The sequence below is a fragment of the Kogia breviceps genome, chromosome 8, assembly GCF_026419965.1.
Source record: "Kogia breviceps isolate mKogBre1 chromosome 8, mKogBre1 haplotype 1, whole genome shotgun sequence".
Classification (NCBI taxonomy): domain Eukaryota; kingdom Metazoa; phylum Chordata; class Mammalia; order Artiodactyla; family Physeteridae; genus Kogia; species Kogia breviceps.
The window spans coordinates 116,951,845-116,970,452 of NC_081317.1; the positions used below are offsets into that span (position 1 = coordinate 116,951,845).

Here is an 18,608-nt window from a genome sequence, read left to right on the forward strand (position 1 = left end):
ATATATCCACTCTTTTAAAGATTCTTTTTCCTTTTAGGTCATTACAGTGTATGGAGTAGAGTTCTCTGTGCTGTGCAGTAGGTCCTTATTAGTTACCTATTTTATATATAGTAGTGTGTATATGTCAATGCCAGTCTCCCAATTTATCCACACCCCATTTTCCCCCCTTTTCTCCAAACAAATCCTAGGTTTGTTTTCTACATCTGTGACTGTTTCTGTTTTGTAAATCAGTTCATTTGTACATTTTTTCCCCCCCACTGAAGTTGTGTTTGGTGCTGGGATCAACATAAAGTTCCCAACTTTTGAAGTTGCAGGTTTCAGGGGAAGACTGTGGAGTAATACTAGGTTAGGTACATTAAATGGGGTGGAGCTGATATTAAAGCCTGGTCAGAGAGATATAGGGATCAGCTGATTGATTTAAAGCCCAATCACATGACTTAAAGGGTGGTTGAGTGGAGGGGGCCCTAAAATGTTTCTTTTCTTTCTCTGGCCAAGGACATCATATTTATAACTTTGGAATTTTTATGACCTACAAAACTAGAGCTGTTTCTATTTGGAAACGAGAAAAATACAGTATTTCAGTTTCATTCTTGAAACAAACTTCTCATGGTTAACATGTATCGATTAAAAGATCTTCCTTCTGGAGAGATCCTAAAACTCTGTAGGTGACTTTATTGTGATTACAAAAAGAAGGGGAATGTAATCAGGCTGGAAGGTGCCCAAGGCCAGTGCAGCCAGCTGGGGGGGTGGGGGGAAGGAGGAAGGGTTCAAAACTGCAGTTAGAGAGGATAGCCACTAGAGGGTGCCAGAGCACCGGCGTCGTGCACATGCAGCTCCCAGTTTGGACCTCCAGAATGTGAAATGGGCTTGGGGATGGGGTTGCTCTAACCTTAGGGAGGTGCCTGGACAGGAGGGGTTGGTTGCTGTGCGCCTGTGACTGGCCCAGTTGGCTCCCTTCTCAGAGGGACACAGGTCGGCTAACTATATCCCATCTGGAAGTTACAGACAGATGGAGGGGCACAGTGGCCAGACAACCTGGCAGGCTGTCTGTGCTCTGACTGCATTTTCTCTCACCAGAGGCGTGACTCTGGGCAGAGAAATATTTTGCTTCACTCTTGGTCTTCAAGCTGTAGGCCTCCGTGAATGCTGGCATCTGGAAAACAGCGGGTGGTTGTGAACCTGGAGTGTGTAAAACCAGTGGTATTCTGTAGGGCAGGCTGTGCTCCTCTCTGTGCCTTTCTGTCCAGAGTTCTCCCCAAACTTCTTTCTTCCCTATCTGAGTCTCTTCCACCTGTCTGCACTCCCGTAACCTGAGCCATGAGTGATCACAGCCCGTATGCCCAAGAGACATCGTATGGTGTTTGTCTTTCTCTGTCTGGCTGACTGCACTCACTATGACCATCTCTAGGTCCACCCATGTTGCTGCAAATGACATTATTTCATTCTTTTTTATGGCTGAGTAATATTCCATTGCATATATGTGCTACATCTTCTTTATCCGTTCGTCTGTCAATGGACATTTAGGTTGCTTCCATGTCCTGGCTATTGTAAATAGTGCTGCAATGAACACTGGGTGCATGTGTCTTTCCGAATTATGGTTTTCTCCAGATATATGCGCAGGAGTGGGTTAGCTAGAGTGTATGATGGTTCTGTATGTAGTTTAAAAAAATTTTTATTGGAGTATAGTTGATTTACAATGTTGTGTAAGTTTCAGGTGTAGAGCAAAGTGAATCAGTTATACATATATGCACTCTTCTTTTTTTAAAGATACTTTTCCCATATAGGTCATTACAGAGTATTGAGTAGAGGTCCCTGTGCTATACAGTAGGGCTTTACTAGTTATTTTATATACAGTAGTGTGTATATGTCAATCCCAATCTCCTAATTTATCCCTGCCCCCTCCCATCCCCTGGTAACCATAAGTTTGTTTTCTACGTCTGTGACTCTACTTTTGTTTTGTAAATGAGTTCATTTGTACCTTTTTTAAAAAAGATTCCACATATAAACAATATCATATATTTGTCTTTCTGTGTCTGACTTCACACAGTATGACAATCTCTAGGTCCACCCATGTTGCTGCAAATGGCATTATTTTGTTCTTTTTTATGGCTGAGTAACATTCCATTGTATGTGTGTGTATGTGTGTATATACACATACACACACATATACACACCACATCTTCTTTATCCATTCATCTGTCAGTAGACACTTATGTTGCTTCCATGTCTTGACTATTGTAGTGCTGCAGTGAACACTGGGGTGCATGTATCACTCTGAATTATGGTTTTCTCCAGGTATATGCCCAGGAGTGGGATTGCTGGGTCATATGGTAGTTCTATTTTTAGTTTTTTAAGGAACCTCCATACTGTTCTCCATAGTGGCTGTACCAGTTGACATTCCCACCAACAGCATAGGAGGGTTCCCTTTTCTCCATACCCGCTCCAGCATTTATTGTTTGTAGATTTTTTGATGATGACCATTCTGACTGCTGTGAGGTGATACCTCATTGTAGTTTTGATTTGCATTTCTCTAATAGTTAGTGATGTTGAGCATCTTTTCATGTGCCTCTTGGCCATCTGTATGTCTCTTTGGAGAAATGTCTATTTAGGTGTTCTGTCCATTTTTTGATTGGGTTTGATTTTTTGATATTGAGCTGCATGAGTTTGTATATTTTGGAGATTAATCCCTTGTTGGTTGCATTGTTTGCAAATATTTTCTCCCGGTCCATAGGTTGTCTTTTCGTTTTGTTTATCATTTCCTTTGCTGTGCAATAGTTTTAAAGTTTACTTAGGTTCCATTTGTTTATTGTTGTTTTTATTTTTAGCACTCTAGGAAGTGGATCAAAAAAGATCTTGCTGTGTTTTATGTTAAAGAGTGTTCTGCCTATGTTTTTTCCTAAGAGTTTTATAGTGTCTGGCCTTACATTTATATCTTTAATCCATTTTGAGTTTATTTTTGTGTATGGTGTTAGGGAGTGTTATAATTTCATTCTTTTACATGTAGCTGTCCACTTTTCCCAGCACCGCTTATTGAAGAGACTGTGTTTTCCCAATTGTATATTCTTACCTTGTTCATCATAGATTAGTTGACCATATGTATGTGGGTTTATCACTGGACTTTCTATCCTGTCCCACTGATCTGTATTTCAGTCTTTGTGACAGTACCATACTGTTCTGATTACTTTAGATCTGTAGTACAAAGTCAGGTAGCCTGATTCCTCCAGCTCTGTTTTTCTTTCTCAAGATTCCTTTGGGTATTCGAGGTCTTTTGTGTCTCCATAGCAATTGTAAAATTTTTTTGTTCTAACTCTTTAAGAAATATCATAGGGATTGCATTGAATCTGTAGATTGCTTTGGGTAGTATAGTTACTTTCACAATATTGATTCTTCCAGTCCAAGAATGTGGTATATCTCTCTGTTTGTGTTGTCTCTGATTTCTTTCGTCAGTGTCTTATAGTTTTCTGAGTACAGGTCTTTTGCTTTCTTAGGTAGGTTTATTCTTAGGTATTTTATTCTTTTTGTTGCGATGGTCAATGGGATTTTTCCCTTAATGTCTCCTTCTGATCTTTTGTTGTTAGTGGATAGGAATGCAAGATATTTCTGTGTGTTATTTTTGTATCCTGCAACTTTACCACATTCATTGATGAGCTCCAGTAGTTATCTGGTAATATATTTAGGATTTTTTGTGTAGTATCATGTCACCTGCAAACAGTGACAGTTTTACTTCTTTTCCAATTTGTATTCTTTTTATTTCTTTTTCTTCTCTGATTGCCATGGCTAGGACTTCCAAAACTATGTTGAATAATAGTGTTGAGAGTGGACATCCTTGTCTTATTCCTGATCTTAGAGGAAATGCTTTCAGTTTTTCACCATTGAGAATGATGTTTGCTGTGGGATTGTCGTATATGACTTTTACTATGTTGAGGTAGGTTCCCTCTATGCCCACTTTCTGGAGAGTTTTTACCATAAATCGCTGTTGAATTTTGTCAAAAGCCTTTTCTGTGTCTATTGATATGATGCTATTTATTATTCTTCGATTTGTTAATATGGTGTATCACATTGATTTGCATATATTGAAGAATCCTTGCATCCCTGGGATAAATCCCACTTGATCGTGGTGAATGATCCTTTTAATGTTTTGTTGGATTCTGTTTACTAGTATTTTGTTGAGGGTTTATTTTTAAAAATTTTAAAATTTTTGGCTGTGTTGGGTCTTCGTTTCTGTGCGTGGGCTTTCTCGAGTTGCGGTGAGCAGGGGCCACTCTTCATTGTGGTGCGCGGGCCTCTTACTGTTGCGGCCTCTCTTGTTGCGGAGCACAGGCTCCAGATGCACAGGCTCAGTAGTTGTGGCTCACGGGCCCAGTTGCTCCGCGGCATGTGGGATCTTCCCAGACCAGGGCACCAACCCATGTCCCCTGTGTCGGCAGGCAGACTCTCAACCACTGTGCCACCAGGGAAGCCCCTTGTTGAGGATTTTTGCCTCTACGTTCATCGGTGATATTGGCCAGTAATTTTCTTTTTTTGTGATATCTTTGTCTAGTTTTGGTATCAGGGTGATGATGGTGGCCTTGTAGAATGAGTTTGGGAGTGTTCCTTCCTCTGCAACTTTTTGGAAGAGTTTGAGAAGGATGGGTGTTAGCTCTTCTCTGAATGTTTGATTGAATTCGCCTGTGAAGCCTTCTGGTCCTGGGCTTTTGTTGGAAGATTTTAAATCACAGTGGGTGGCAGCCACAGCTGGTTGCTAGTCACGTGCCCACTCCTTTCTTAGAGACACAGGTGAACTAGGACAGGTCCCCCTCTGGAGAGGGTTGCAGGCGGCCCCTAGGTGTGTGTTTAATTAGAAGCCTGCCCCTCAGGCCATAGCTGTGAAGACCACTGCTCTGTGTCACAGAGAGACCGGGGTGCTTCAGTGCGCTGCCTGTGTGCTCTGCCCTGGAGGGCGGCAGGGTAAGAACCGTTTCTCTGTTACAGACTGAAAGGACTCACAAATGTAAGCCCCCCTGGCTGGCAGAGCTAGGCAATTCAGGTGTCCCCTGGGCCCCAGGCCAGTGCACGGGCCCATTTAGGGGAGCTAGTGGCAATCTGGAGGTAGAGGGATGGCGTGAAGACAGCACCTGCCCTTGGGGGTTTCTGGAGAGGATTCGGGTCGGCCTGACACGTGTCCAGCTAGATGTCTGTCCCTCAGGCTGAACATAAGCCAAGAAGCCTCCTTCATAGAGGATCTGGGCGCTTTCCAGTCGGTGGCCTGTGTGCTGGCCCGTGGGGTGGGCTAGTCCATGCAGCCCTGGAAGAAGCATCTCTCAGTGCCCTGCAGCCTTGTCTCATGGACAGAAGCCCCGTTGGCTTTCAAAGCTACACGTCTTGGGGGCTGGTCTCAGAGACAGGCCTTAAAGGTTGGGGCCCTGGTGAGGGGTTCAAACCCTTCACTCCCCGGGGAAAGCTTGGGGTTGAGTTCCCTCCTGACTGTGGGTCACCGTGCCGGGCAGTGGGGGTCACGGTGAGGCTGTGCCTCAGCCCCTCCTGTGTGACGTGGGTCTGTTCTCATTCACGCGAGGTTTCTTTTGGAGGAAATGGGTCTGTGCTAGTAGCAGATCTGGTGTGTCTGGGGAGGACCTCTTGAGCCAGAACCCCATATACTTAATCCCTAAGAGAGCGGCTATGGTACGTGGTCGCAGGACGCTTTCCCAGGGGATCACAGGATCCACTGTCACTCACAAGCAAACATCTGGTGAACTGCTGAGGCAGGTGGGGTTCTGAGCTGGCTCCCAGCGACCCCCTCCCCGGGGTGCACCCACCTTCTCTCTCACCCACATGCAGATCCCAGATCCGATGGTCCCTTAAGAGGCACGGGACTCTCCTTGACCAGAGTCAAAGCGTGAGAGGGATCTGTCCCGAGGGGGATTCTCACCGCCGGTTTTGATGAGGGAGGGGGGTGACGCGGCCTGTAGCAGCCCAGTGCCCGCTGCTGACAGACCACGTGAGAGCCCGTCCTACAGCCACCAGGAGCCGAATTCTGTCCCAGCCGCTTGCGCTCAGGTGAGAATGCACTGCAGCGGACACACTGCTTCTAGTCTGTACCAGTTTATTACAGCAAGCAGTAGAAAATGAAAACGACTGAATATCTGCTTCACAAAATTGCAACTCTTATTTGTTAAATATTTATTGATGTTAAATCCACATTACACCAGCACAACAATCCAAAGTAGTAAGATAGTACTTATTTCTTTATAAATACATGAAAGGTGGCAAAATAATGCTAGTTAATCCCAAACCCAGCAAATCAGCAAAAAAGTCACATTCAGAAAAATTTGGCAATAAGAGATGACGTTACGTCATAATTCTACAGTATAGAGAGGTCCGGGAGAGACTTCGCACGCTGAGTGCCACAGCGGCAACGCACGTGGGTGCGGTCAGAGACACGCGCGCCGCTCCGCGCAGAACGCGGGCGCCGGAGCTCCAGCCTGGCGTTTAAAGCTTGCTTGGTTGGTGCTCTTACAAGGAAGTAGAAAGCTGTCCACGCGAAGCAGCACAACGGAATATACACGGTGGCACACAGATACAAAATTACTTAAAAAATACGTATTGAATTGAGTAACTGAGCTAAGAGAGTTCAACATTTTTATTATAAATAATGAAAGATAAATGTGTTTTGCATAAGGAATACAGTGTGTTCTCTTCATAGGAAAGTACCATTAAAGACTCAGGTTTTATAGTATCAGCCCAAATTTGTTTTTTTCTCCCTTTTAAAGTTTATTGGTTCCGATTTAAAACCATCAAGTCTGGTCAGAATCCACTCCATCTGGCTGATGCAGAATCACAGGCATTCAAAAAGCAGTCTTTGCCGAGATGCCTTTACAAACACTACTTGGAACCCAGCACCTTCTTAAGGCAAAAAGGTCTCGTGGCAGCAGGGAAGTGAATTCATAGTTTCCATCCACCGTACGGCGGTGCCATGGAGAAAATGCATTCTGGCGCCCCCGTCTTTGTCTCCCCAAGTAGACTAGTGCCCACAGGCTGGTTCTGATCCGTGACAACCTCGCAGCTCGGCCCACGTTCAACTTGCGGTGCGCACCTCCATCTCCTGCTCCGGCGCCAGCTCCGACACCGCAGTGTCCCGAGCTTCCCTCCGGCTGACCGTCGAGTCCCTGACTTGGGAATGGCGGTGTTGTGTCGCTTCTATTTTAGGTTAAGTGTGAAGAAAACCAAAGCAAAGCCCGGCCTTTACCGTCTCGTCTCGTGCTCGGCTACTTTCATCCAAATGAACCCAGCCTGAGTGTGCTGCGCGTGCTTCCTTTCCCTCTTCGCTCCGCCCCTTCCCGACCCGTCTCCTCCAGATACTACACACCTTGGCCACTTGGGTGGCTTGCATGCCCCTCGTGGAATGCACTGCGATATGCTTCTGCTTTATTCAGAGTTCTTCGCATTATTTTAATATGGTTTGTAAGTAAGCGCCCTACCAAGGGAACACGAAAAGAAACTACTACACGTAAAGAAAAAAAGGTTAAGAACGAAGGTCTTGACCTTGTTAGAAAACTCTTGATGTTAACAGAACTGAAGGCAGGTGGCTCCTTCTGCACGGTTTAGTGGAAAACGATTTGCAGACAGGCGTTTCCTTGGGCTTCCTGGTGGCGCCCTCCTCCTCCCACGCCCCGCGTGGGTCCCTGGCTGCGTGAGCACGCGACCCTGCAGAGCCCTGGCGGTGCCCCTGTGGTGCAGCCACCTCCGGGGAGCCCGCCGAGCTCACGCTGCGTGGCAGCACCTACGCTAGTGAAGACACTCGGGACAACACAGGTCGTGGTCACCTTTTTTCCGTGAGCACTTTGGCATTTCAGACCCCCTGAATCACAGCACTTCCCAAAGTTTTAAACTGGCTGATGAATGTGAGTTCTGCGTGCAAGGTGTGCATTCCTATCGATCCGCGTCGCGTACACAGCCTCTACGTCTGGTTTGCCAGGAAGAAAAGTAGGATTTTGGTGTCCTTTTGTTTCTTAGAGCCAAAGGTATGTCTCTGCCTTTTACGTCCCGTGACAGAGGAGGGTGTGGGTCAAGGCAGCGGCGGTTTCAGTGTCCGGGCTCGGCGGAGAGCGCCGGCTCACAGGTCCTCGCTCTCCACCAGGCCGGGGCTCAGCATCAGGTGGGACGGGCTGGCCTCGGGCTGGAACGCGGCCCTGATGTCGAGTCCCTGGTCCGAGAGCGCGGCGTAGCGGCTGGCCGAGGGCCGCACCCGCTTCGGCTTGGTGCTCGGCGGGGGCTGCTGCCACTGGGCTGCAAGACACAACACGGGACTCAGAATCTGTAACCAGGTAGCACGGCTCTGGCTGTGTACCAGGCGCGTGTTCTTTGCAAAAGACCGAACACATCCGCGACAGAAGTGCTAAAACGTACGGGTGGTTCCGCAGTCCACTCACGTTGCAGAGTTACTGCCTACGCGGGGTGGTGGGATCCTGACAGTACTCACTGCAGCTCGGGGAGTCCTTTGAAACGGCTGCTGCACTTCCTGCCCCTCACTTTGAAAAAACCTTCAAAGCTCAAAATGTATAAATGCCACAGTAATGACAGTCATCAGTTATTCTGGACGGATGTTCTAACACGAATTGTTTGAAAGGAACCGGGCAATAGGGAAGGTTGAGGTCAGTCATTTCTTATGTGTGAAATCAGTTCTGAATTTTTCCTTGTCACTAGATCACATAATGCTACTGGGCTCGTTTGTAAACTTAGTAAGAACTTTTTTCTTTCAATCTGGGATGTACACAAACGTACGTACAGAAACACTCACAAGCCTACTGCTGAACTGCTTAAGATATGTTAACACAAAGCACTAAGCCACAGGAAGTATGCATTCCAGGTTCAAGGGGCCACACGTTTAGAGTGAATTAAGATGCTGTGACAGGATCATAGCTCAGGGAGAAATGTTAAAAGGCAGTCATTTGCACAAGGCAGTAACAAAATGTGAAAAATCTGTGCTTATGCCTTTGCCTGGTGTTAACTCCTAAGGGTGCTGGGTAAGAAAGAAAGCCACAGCTGGGTAGCCGATGCCAGAGAAATCCACATGCACGTTTTGCTAAAAACGCAAAGTTCTTGAGTGATACTTGGGCAGTGTTCTCCTGGCGAGGTTCACTATTAATGTTGAGAAACTATAAATAGAAAGAGAAAGAGCAGTGTGAAATTTCTGGCAAATAAAGCGCTACGGCTGTCGATCAGATCAGAGTAACGTGAGTTGGTGTGCCGGCGCCCGGCTTGGCGTAACTGAAGGAACCAGTGCACCGAGGCGAGGGGGGGGGCACTCACTGTAGACGTCCAGCCGGGCCGTGCAGGACACGATCCCCGCCTCGTTCTTGGCCGACACCGTGTACCAGCCAGCGTCGTCCTTGGTGGCTCCCTGGATGAGCAGACACACGTAGCCGTAGTTGTCCTGGTGCAGGCTGCAAAAGACGGACGTGGCCACAGGGCGCGAAATGTTTCAGGACACGAAGCCTCGCTTTTCCTGAGCTCATGAGAAACGGAACTGTGCGAGCAGCGGCTAACAGGGTCCTCCTAATTCTGCACGGGCCGCCAGCCCGTGACAGCTAACGGGAGAGGGGAGGGGCCGGGAGCGTGAAGGAAGCCGAGCACTTAACTCCCAGGGGAGGATCTGCCCCTGCAAAGCACTGCCTGCACTAGGCGGGGAGCCACTGCAGCGCACCCGCCTCCGGAAAGCGCAGGCGTGCGGGGGGCAGCGCACACAGGCGCGTGCTGAGCACCTGCCTTTGGGACCCTCAGGACCCCTGCGGGTGGGGGGCGGCCCCGTGGGCTCTCACCTCACGCGGTCCGTGCTGTGAGTGAGCGACTCGTTTTCCTTCTTCCAAAATATCTGCGGCGGCGGCGCCCCGGACACCCGGCATTCCAGCCGCACCGGGAACCCGTCCGCCACCCCCGTGTTCTGCAGCTTCTCGAGGAACACGGGGGGCTTGTACGCTTCCTTAGCTGCGGAGACACGAGGTGGATTACCTGCCCGTGACGGGTGCAAAAGGCATCACAAAAGAACGCGGGTGCTTTCAGCACTACCGCTCGAGTTTGCTGACGTCGCTTTTCACGTCGGGTGCGGGATGCTTGTCCTCTCTCCAAGTTATCCCTCCTCCCCGAGGACGGTTCCTACCCTGCATTCCTCTCCTTTGTCCCCTCAGTCGGTTCACGTCCGACAGGCCCGCACCTGCGCCCCAGAGCGCTGGCCTGGGTGCCCTCGAGGGACCTCTGTCAGGCCAGCGGGGGCGGATCCGCTACATTCCCGCCCTGCTGGCCGAGAGACTGAGGATTTCTAGGTCCTGGCTTAAGAGAGACATACCACAGGCTACACAGGGGGAGACAAGAGGAGAGGCAGCTTTAAATAGTTACCTAAACACTAGGAATGTACATTCTATACAAGTTCCAATTTGTATTTCTTTGAAGAAAGCGATGAAAACGACGACTGTTACCCAGTCTGGAAAAATCAGGACTGTTAGTAACACTCTGATTATTTCCATCAGTGTTTCCTTGGATCTGCGGTGGGGACAGTCCCAGAGGAAGAATGTGTCTTAGCTGCCATCATCCTAGCTGCCGACAGTGAGTCTGAGGGTGCGGCCTTCTCCACTCCCTCCTCTGTGACAAATCACAGCAAAGCAAAGGTAAACGTTCTACCTGAAATTTTTAAAAACCTAAGACCCTCTATGACCTTGAATTACGTAGAGGGTTAATTTTTATTGGACTTTTTGTGGTTACTTGACCTGGGCTACTCTGGGAGGAGACCTCACTCGGTGCTCTTCCTGGGTCCCAGTTTTCGAAAGAGCATAAAATGTATGAGACAGGCCTTTAGGCCGCAGCGAGCGTCCACAGTAGGTGTCACATCTGCATTCTGGAGCTCGGCCCGGCAGGCTCGTGAGGTGCAGAGACAGACCTGCCGGGGGCCACGGCCAGAAAACGAGAGCCGGGCTGGGAGCTGAGCCCGGACTTCCTCCGGAAGTGCCGACGGGGGCACCTCGGGCCTGAGGACAGGTGTGGTCAACGGGGGGACCCCAACAGTTGAGTTTGGAGGAGGGAGGGCTGGAGCAAGGCGTGAAACGGAAGCGGGTCTGACACACAGGCTGCGCGCTGCCCATGATCTCGCGTGAGCACGTCTAGGTGTTTGCTGTCACGAGAATCCCCAGCCCGGACTGTAGCCGGGCCACCCGCCGCGTCCTCACTGCTGCTGTGTCCCAAGGAGCTCGCAGGCTCCCGGCACCGGAGCCCGGCCCCTGGCAAAGTCACTTCATCTCTCCCAATTCCCATGTGCTGCCTGCCTCCCGGGGCTGCCGTGACGAGCCGGTGAGCGCTTCGCACGCAGCGATGAGAAATCGACGCTCCGTTCTGCTGCTTTTTTCAGATGAGCCCAGAGAACAGGCTCTCTACTCATGCTCTGCTCCGAAGGACACTAAACCTTTCCCTAAACTCATTTCCCGTACCTAAGGGTAAAACTTTATTCTCGTGGGTAAATTTCGTAAAGATATATAGTCAATTAAAAAGCAGACCTGAGTTTAATCTGTCTATGACATTGGAGGTCGATCACAGTGTTTCCAAGTTTTGAATTCTGAAATCACTGCACGTGACTTCAAAAGCTAGGTCTACATGGAGAACTTGCCGCCATGAGCACTTTCTCCTACAGCGTCTGGTTCCTGGAGGCCGGGCTGCTGCTGCCTTTCCTGTGTGACACGGGGGGCCCAGGAGAAGGGGGACGGCCCAGGAAAACTGCTCAAACCCTTTCCTTTGGCTGCCAGGCTGACGGGGGAAGGGAAGAAAAATAACTATGGCTACAGCGAAGAAAAAGTGATGTTTCTGACTTGCCAGGTCTTAACACGTTGATGGTAATAGTCTATTTTTTTCAGCGGTTTGATGTACTTTCCACGTGGGTTAGTTTGTTTCTACCTCTGACGCTCACCCTGGGAGAGGTTCCCGGGACCTACCTGCGACCACGAGCTCCAGGCTGAAGGAGTTGTGTCCAGCCCGGTTGGTGGCCATGCACGTGTAGATGCCGGCATCCTGGGCTGTGACGGGCTCGATGATCAGAGAGTGCACCCCGTTCTCTCGCACCAGCATCTTGTGGGTGCTGTCCTGGCGGATGGGCTTGCCGTCCAGCAGCCAGCTGAGATCGGGGGTTGGCAGCCCACTGACCTAAACCGGGAAGGAAATGCGAATGAACTCCTCTACTACGGAAACAGAGCGAAGTCACGAACACCTAAGACACCGGCACAGACTCCTCCTTCCGGACAACATGAGGCTGTTAGCATCAGGTCATGTTTCTTACTTAGTTATTTTTGGCCACATTGGGTCTTTGTTGCGGTGCACGGGCTTCTCACTGAGGTGGCTTCTCTTGTTGCAGAGCATGGGCTCTAGGCGCATGGACTTCAGTAGTTGTGGCACGTGGGCTCAGTAGTTGCGGCTCATGGGCTCTAGAGCGCAGGCTCAGTAGTTGTGGCGCACGGGCTTAGTTGCTCCGCGGCATGTGGGATCCTCCCAGACCGGGGCTCGAACCCGTGTCCCCTGCATTGGCAGGCGGATTCTCAACCACTGCGCCACCAGGGAAGCCCACGTTTCTCTTTTGCTTAAAATCTTTGAATAGCTTCTTGGCACACACGGGCTCACTTCTAAACATTTCTTACAGAGCAACCCAGAGAAAAGTGAGATGGGGACTAAAAACATTCGCCACCGTCTTTCCTCACCTAGGTTATAACGATGCTGAGGATGGTGTCAGCCCAGGGCTCTGAGCCCTTTGGAAAAAAGATGTCCAACCATGACAAGGACTCACACTCAGCTCGCATGGTTCACGATAAAGCCTCTCATCAAGGCTGCTGTCGCTGCGGAGACATTAGTTCACGCGGCCATTAAGACACAGGGCTATTTGTTATTATTTTATAATCCTTGAGAGGAAGTAATGGGAGCCACACGAAATTACCCAGAAAGCCGTCTCAACAAGTTAGCCTCACAATGGAAACATTAAAAAAAAAAACACACCGCTCTCCAGACCATGACAGTCATGCTGACCAGAGATCAGACAGAAGCACATTTAATGGCTAACAGCGTGGTGTGCAGAGAAGGGAGGGGGGCCACCGTCTGTCAGCTCTTCACTCTAGGGCCCTGCATTCTGAACGGGAAGAAAAGCACCAGTAAGGAAGGCCCTTTCACCCCTACCCCAAATGTACCAGTGGGAAATCACATATGGAAAGAGGTCAGTAGGACTGTAAACCGATTCTTTTGAGAATCAGCTCTGCCAAGATCAGCCAGAGAACTCACAAATCCCACTCCTGCCCTGTGACGCTCGTGTATACTGCCCCCAGGATGCCTCACCCCGCAACAAACACACACAGCAAAGGCCTAGGGATTTACAGAAAACAGTTAAGTCACTGGCTAAAAGCGGGCCAAGCTCGGCACCCTCCCATCCGTCCACCTGCCACCCCTGGCGCTCCACGCCCACCCTACCTGTCGGGCCAGCACAGGTGCTCGGAGGAAGGGGGTGGGCTCTCTGTGCGTGCTGCACCCCTGGCCCTCCTGGCCGGTCGGGTACTGGTGAGGCCGCGGCAGGTTTAGGAGGGAGACGCCGCGTGCACTCTGGGCCCACCTGGGCCAGAGCTGCGCGGCCGGGCAGAGGGGAAGGCCAAGTCCTCTCCCTCTGAGGCCAGCAAGGCGGGCCTGACCTCAGGAGGTGGGTCACTGTAAGCGGGCACCAGCCTGGACACGTGGGCGGCTCTGGCTGCCGTGGGAACGAGGGGAAGCCGAGGAGTTTACTCCCGCGGCGGCAGGCAGTGTCTGGTCTGGGGAGCGAGTCGGGGGCCCAGCAGCTGCCTGAGTGACTGGCGGTTCCCATGATTCCTTTTTCCGTCTTAAGGTTTAAATACACTGGAGAAGACTTTTTTCCTGAACTGAGTGACAGCACTCTGTCCTTGTGACAAGATTTTCCACATTTGTCCAGGTCTGATCATAACAGTAAAATCAACAGATTACCTTTTGTTTCCAATATTCTTTTAAAGGCAGGCATTTCCAGGACAGCTGTGTCACTCGCAGAAAAATAAAGTGCTACGCTTTCTTTCTTCAATGTGATCAAAAGTAGAGCCAATAGTATTGTGAATCTCCACGTAGCCATCACCTAGATTCACTCTTTTGTAATTTTTCCTATTTAAAAAATAGACCCCAAACTTTATACTTTATGATACTCTATGAAGTATCATTCTAAAAAACCAGATTTTTCTTATATAGTCACAGTTCCCTTTTTACACATAAAATTAAAATTAATAGTAATCCCTTGGTATCATCTAATTTTCTAAAATAAAATTTCCCCTGTGGACTCAAATGTCATTTTACAGGTGGTCTGTATGAATTCTTAGTTACAGACCCCAAATAAATATACACATATAAATATATATACACTGAAACTCAATCTGTATACTTATACTGTAAAAAGAATTATGTTGCAGACAATGCGACTGACAAGGGTAATCTCCAAAATGTACAAACAGCTCATGTGGCTCAATAACCAAAAACCCCAAAAATCAAACAACAACCCAATCAAAAAATGGGCTGAAGCCCTAAACAGACATTTCTCCAAAGACGACATACACAGGCACATGAAAAGATGCTCAACACTGCTGATTATTAGAGAAATGCAAATCAAAACTACAGTGACGTATCACCTCACACCAGTCAGAAGGGCCATCATCAAAAAGTTTACAAACGGGCTTCCCTGGTAGTGCAGTGGTTGAGAATCCACCTGCCAATGCAGGGGACACGGGTTCGAGCCCCGGTCTGGGAGGATCCCACGTGCCGCAGAGCGGCTGGGCCCGTGAGCCATGGCCGCTGAGCCTGCACGTCCGGAGCCTGTGCTCCGCAACGGGAGAGGCCACAACAGTGAGAGGCCCGCGCACTGCGATGAAGAGTGGCCCCCACTCGCCGCAACTGGAGAAAACCCTCGCACAGAAACAAAGACCCAACACAGCCAAAAAAAAAAAAAGACCCAACGCAGCCAAAAAAAAGTCTACAAACAATAAATCGTAGAGAGGGTGTGGAGAAAAGGGAACCCTCGTGCACTGCTGGTGGGAATGTAAATTGATACAGCCGCTATGGAGAACAGTATGGAGGTTCCTTAAAAAACTAAAAATAAGACTACCGTACGACCCAGCAATCCCACTACAGGGCATATACATATACCCTGAGAAAACCGTAATTCGGAAAGACACATGCACCCCAATGTTCACAGCAGCAGTATTTACAATAGCCAAGATACAGAGCCAACCTAAATGTCCATCGACAGAGGAATGGATAAAGAAGATGTGGTACACATATACCATGGAATGTTACTCAGCCCTAAAAAGGAATGAAATAATGCCATTTGCAGCACCATGGAGGACCTGGAGATGATCATACTAAGTGAAGTAAGTCAGACAGAGAAATACCAAATGTGGAATCTAAAAATTGATACAAATGAACTAATTTACAAAACACTCACAGACTTAGAGAATGAACTTATGGTTACCAGGGGGGAAGCGGGGGGCAGGGAGGGATGAATTGGGAGATTGGGACTGACATACACACACTGCTATATACAAAACAGATAACCAACAAGGACCTACTGTAGAGCACAGGGAACTCTGCTCAATATTCTGTAACAACCTAAATGGGAAAAGAACTTGGAAAAAGAACAGATACATGCACATGCATAACAATCACTTTGCTGTACACCTGAAACTAACACAACACTGTTAATCAACTACGGTTCAATATAAGATAAAAGAATTACGGGGCTTCCCTGGTGGCGCAGTGGTTGAGAGTCCGCCTGCCGATGCAGGGGACACGGGTTCGTGCCCCGGGCTGGGCCCGTGAGCCATGGCCGCTGTGCCTGCGCGTCCGGAGCCTGTGCTCCGCAACGGGAGAGGCCACAACAGTGAGAGACCCGCGTACCGCAAAAAAAAAAAAATTACACTGGAGGGACTTCCCTGGTGGTGCAGTGGTTAAGAACCCACCTGCCAATGCAGGGGACACAGGTTTGATCCCTAGTCCGGGAAGATCTCACATGACACGGAGCAACTAAGCCCGTGCGCCACAACTACTGAGACTGTGCTCTAGAGCGTGCGAACCATAACTACTGAGCCCACGTGCCACAACTACTGAGCCCGCACACCTAGGGCCTGTGCTCCAAAACGAGAAGCCACTGCAATGAGAAGCCCACACACAGCAACGAAAACCCAACACAGCCAAAAAATAAATTTATATTAAAAAAATATGCTGGAAAGTATTTTATATATTTTAAAAACATTTCTACAAGGTTTTTATACATTTCTACAAGCCCAGAGTTAACCCTCTAAGTGCCTTACATCTTGTGTTCTGCAATTCCAGAGATAACCAGCAGAGAGAGCCCAAATTATTTTTTTAAAAGCTTATTCGTATTTCAGGGCTAAAATTTAAATTTAAGGTCAATAAATAATGGGGCAAAAGCAGAAAACAATCAAAAAATTTCAGACCAGTGGTTCCTACACATTTTTGGCCTTGAGGTCCTCTGGGAAGCTGATGGCAGGTGTACCACATACAACCTCCTGTGTAATTACAGGCCCACACACCTGATGAGACCTGTTCACCCCGGGACCTGGTTAAGAAGCCCTACTGTAAAGCGACGAAATGAAGGTGCTGCTCGGATGTCTCTTAGAAACAGGAAATGGGAGGCCTGAGAGAGTAGGTGTGTGGATACAAAATTTGTATGAAAACAGAGTGAATATAAGTAAGATCAGGATAGAGGACAAGTCCAACAGTCATAACTTCAACAAAAAGGGCAACTTTGAGGGACAAAACCTCCCAGTTCACCTTCTGGAGTATGGTATACAGGTTTCTAGGTAAAGGCCATATTCAAGAAAAATGTAAAAGTCAAGGAAAAGAATGATTTGAAATGTATACAAATGTTTAGTGTGTTCCACTCATTTTCTCTCCTCTTCTGCTAGAAAACATTTTAAAGATGTATACTTTTACATAATTTCCCCAAGAGGAACTAAAGGGAAGCGTATTGCAGGGAGAAGGAAGGCACCCGCGCCGCTCACCTTGCAGTCCATCCTGCAGAGCCGGCCCTCCTGGACCGTCAGGTCGCCGGGAGCCTGCAGGAAGTGCGGCCGGAAGAACCGCTCCTGAATCGGTTCGCCTTCGTCGGCGCTGTCCCTGGATCTCGAACGAGACCTTCGGACGAGAGAGACAAATCCAGCAGATGGAAGGAGAGGTGGGCGAGGGGAGGGAGAATGCGCCACACATATAGTTAAATAGATGGAAAGAAAGATGGGGGCAGAGAAAGAGGGAGGGAGAATGACACATAGATAAATACAGACGGAAAGAAAGGTGGGGGAGGAGGGAGAACGACACAAATATGGACAGACAATATAGATAAATAGATGGAAAGAAAGATGGGGGGGTGGGAGGGAGAACGACACATAGATGATAGGTAATATAGATAGACAGTAGGTATTGTCAGGTTCTTAGTCATCTCTATAATACATGGGGTAATAATATAGTTTCCTTACCTGCTTACCTAGCTCCTAATCCCAGGGTTTATACCATAAAAAATGTCAATAAAACAAAATCTTGTTTCATTTGGAAATTTATTATACATTTAATAATCTGCTAATTGCAGACTTCAAATAATCTGCTATCCTAACCCTTACAGCTCGCATAAATCGTGAAAGGGGAAAATGGTGAACTAACGGTAACCTATGTTTTCCTAAATAACTATTTTTAAAGCTGTATGAGAAGCAGCAGCTGTTGCTCATTTATTACCAAATATTTTTCAACAGCAATTAGTACAGCTTTCCACTGTGATTGTAAACTTGCAGGAAATTAAAAGTTCTTATTATTTAAAAAGAATGAATATCCTTCTAATAAAAATTTCTTTTCACATTAACAAATCACAAAACAAATCACATTTTAGGCAGGTTTTCTTCTGTATCCGTTAACCATGTGCCTAAAGCAGTATTTTTAAAAAAATTTTTATGCTTTAACATAAAGTTGTGCAAATCTCCCAGACTGTGTGCATCTTTCTTGCTTTCGAGGATGCCGCCCGAGCCGCCTGTACGAGCCACATGATTTAACGTGACTGCAGGGCAGACTTAGGGGTGAGGTGTTGAAACGAACCCTGCCAGTGATCGCTGGAAGGTCAGTTAAGCAACACCTCAGTAGCAAAAGTAGGAGCAAAGTGCATGAAAAATTGGTATGATACGCTGGTAACCGCCAGCCCTCACCCGCCAGGCCTCGTTTATGAGCACAACGCCCTTTCAGGAGGAGTCCGGGGCCCACGAACGGCTGAAATGCACGTGGGCCCCGAGTAAAGCCGGGGAGCGGACCTGCTACCGCGGTGCTGTGCTCACGGACACGGGGGCGGGTGAGGCTGCGAGCAAGTCCCGCCCCGGAGGCCGGCATCAACCCCGCTGCTGCTGGCCGCGTCCTGCCCCCCCGGGGGCCTCGCGGGCGTGTCCCCCCCCCTGCACGGGGCCGAGGCACTGGCCGCCCAATCACTGGCCCCTGCGGCAGCGACGTGAGTCCCTGAGCCCCGCAGCCCCGCCGGCCGTCCCCACGTGCCCTCGCTCGGGGCCACGGGGCGA

At 48.7% G+C, this 18,608-nt stretch overlaps 2 protein-coding genes across 22 annotated transcripts in view; one reads left to right on the top strand and one right to left on the bottom strand.

Annotated features, from left to right (window-relative positions):
* The window catches only part of CBR4 (carbonyl reductase 4), a 153,771-nt gene that overhangs the window by 64,879 nt on the left and 70,284 nt on the right, over positions 1-18,608 (top strand). For 4 of the 8 annotated variants that reach the window (XR_010841701.1, XR_010841699.1, XR_010841700.1 and 1 more), the window contains exon 5: positions 10,503-10,640. The gene's annotated coding sequence lies outside the window, so the exon portion shown is untranslated. Of the gene's footprint in view, positions 1-10,502; positions 12,279-12,711; positions 14,762-16,582; positions 16,709-17,011; positions 18,163-18,608 lie in introns of those variants that run through there. The other 4 variants (XR_010841698.1, XR_010841696.1, XR_010841695.1 and 1 more) reach the window with 3 other exon arrangements.
* Positions 6,136-18,608, bottom strand: part of PALLD (palladin, cytoskeletal associated protein) — a 391,482-nt gene continuing 379,009 nt past the window's right edge. For 11 of the 14 annotated variants that reach the window (XM_059071515.2, XM_059071514.2, XM_059071513.2 and 8 more), the window contains 5 exons: positions 17,064-17,196; positions 11,952-12,159; positions 9,798-9,963; positions 9,289-9,422; positions 6,136-8,265 (listed from right to left, as the gene is read on the bottom strand). In XM_059071515.2, coding sequence (XP_058927498.1) covers positions 8,093-8,265; positions 9,289-9,422; positions 9,798-9,963; positions 11,952-12,159; positions 17,064-17,196 — 814 coding nt within the window. In that variant the 3' untranslated portion in view covers positions 6,136-8,092. Of the gene's footprint in view, positions 8,266-9,089; positions 9,135-9,288; positions 9,423-9,797; positions 9,964-11,951; positions 12,160-17,063; positions 17,197-18,608 lie in introns of all 14 variants that reach the window. The other 3 variants (XM_067040076.1, XM_059071516.2, XM_067040081.1) reach the window with 1 other exon arrangement.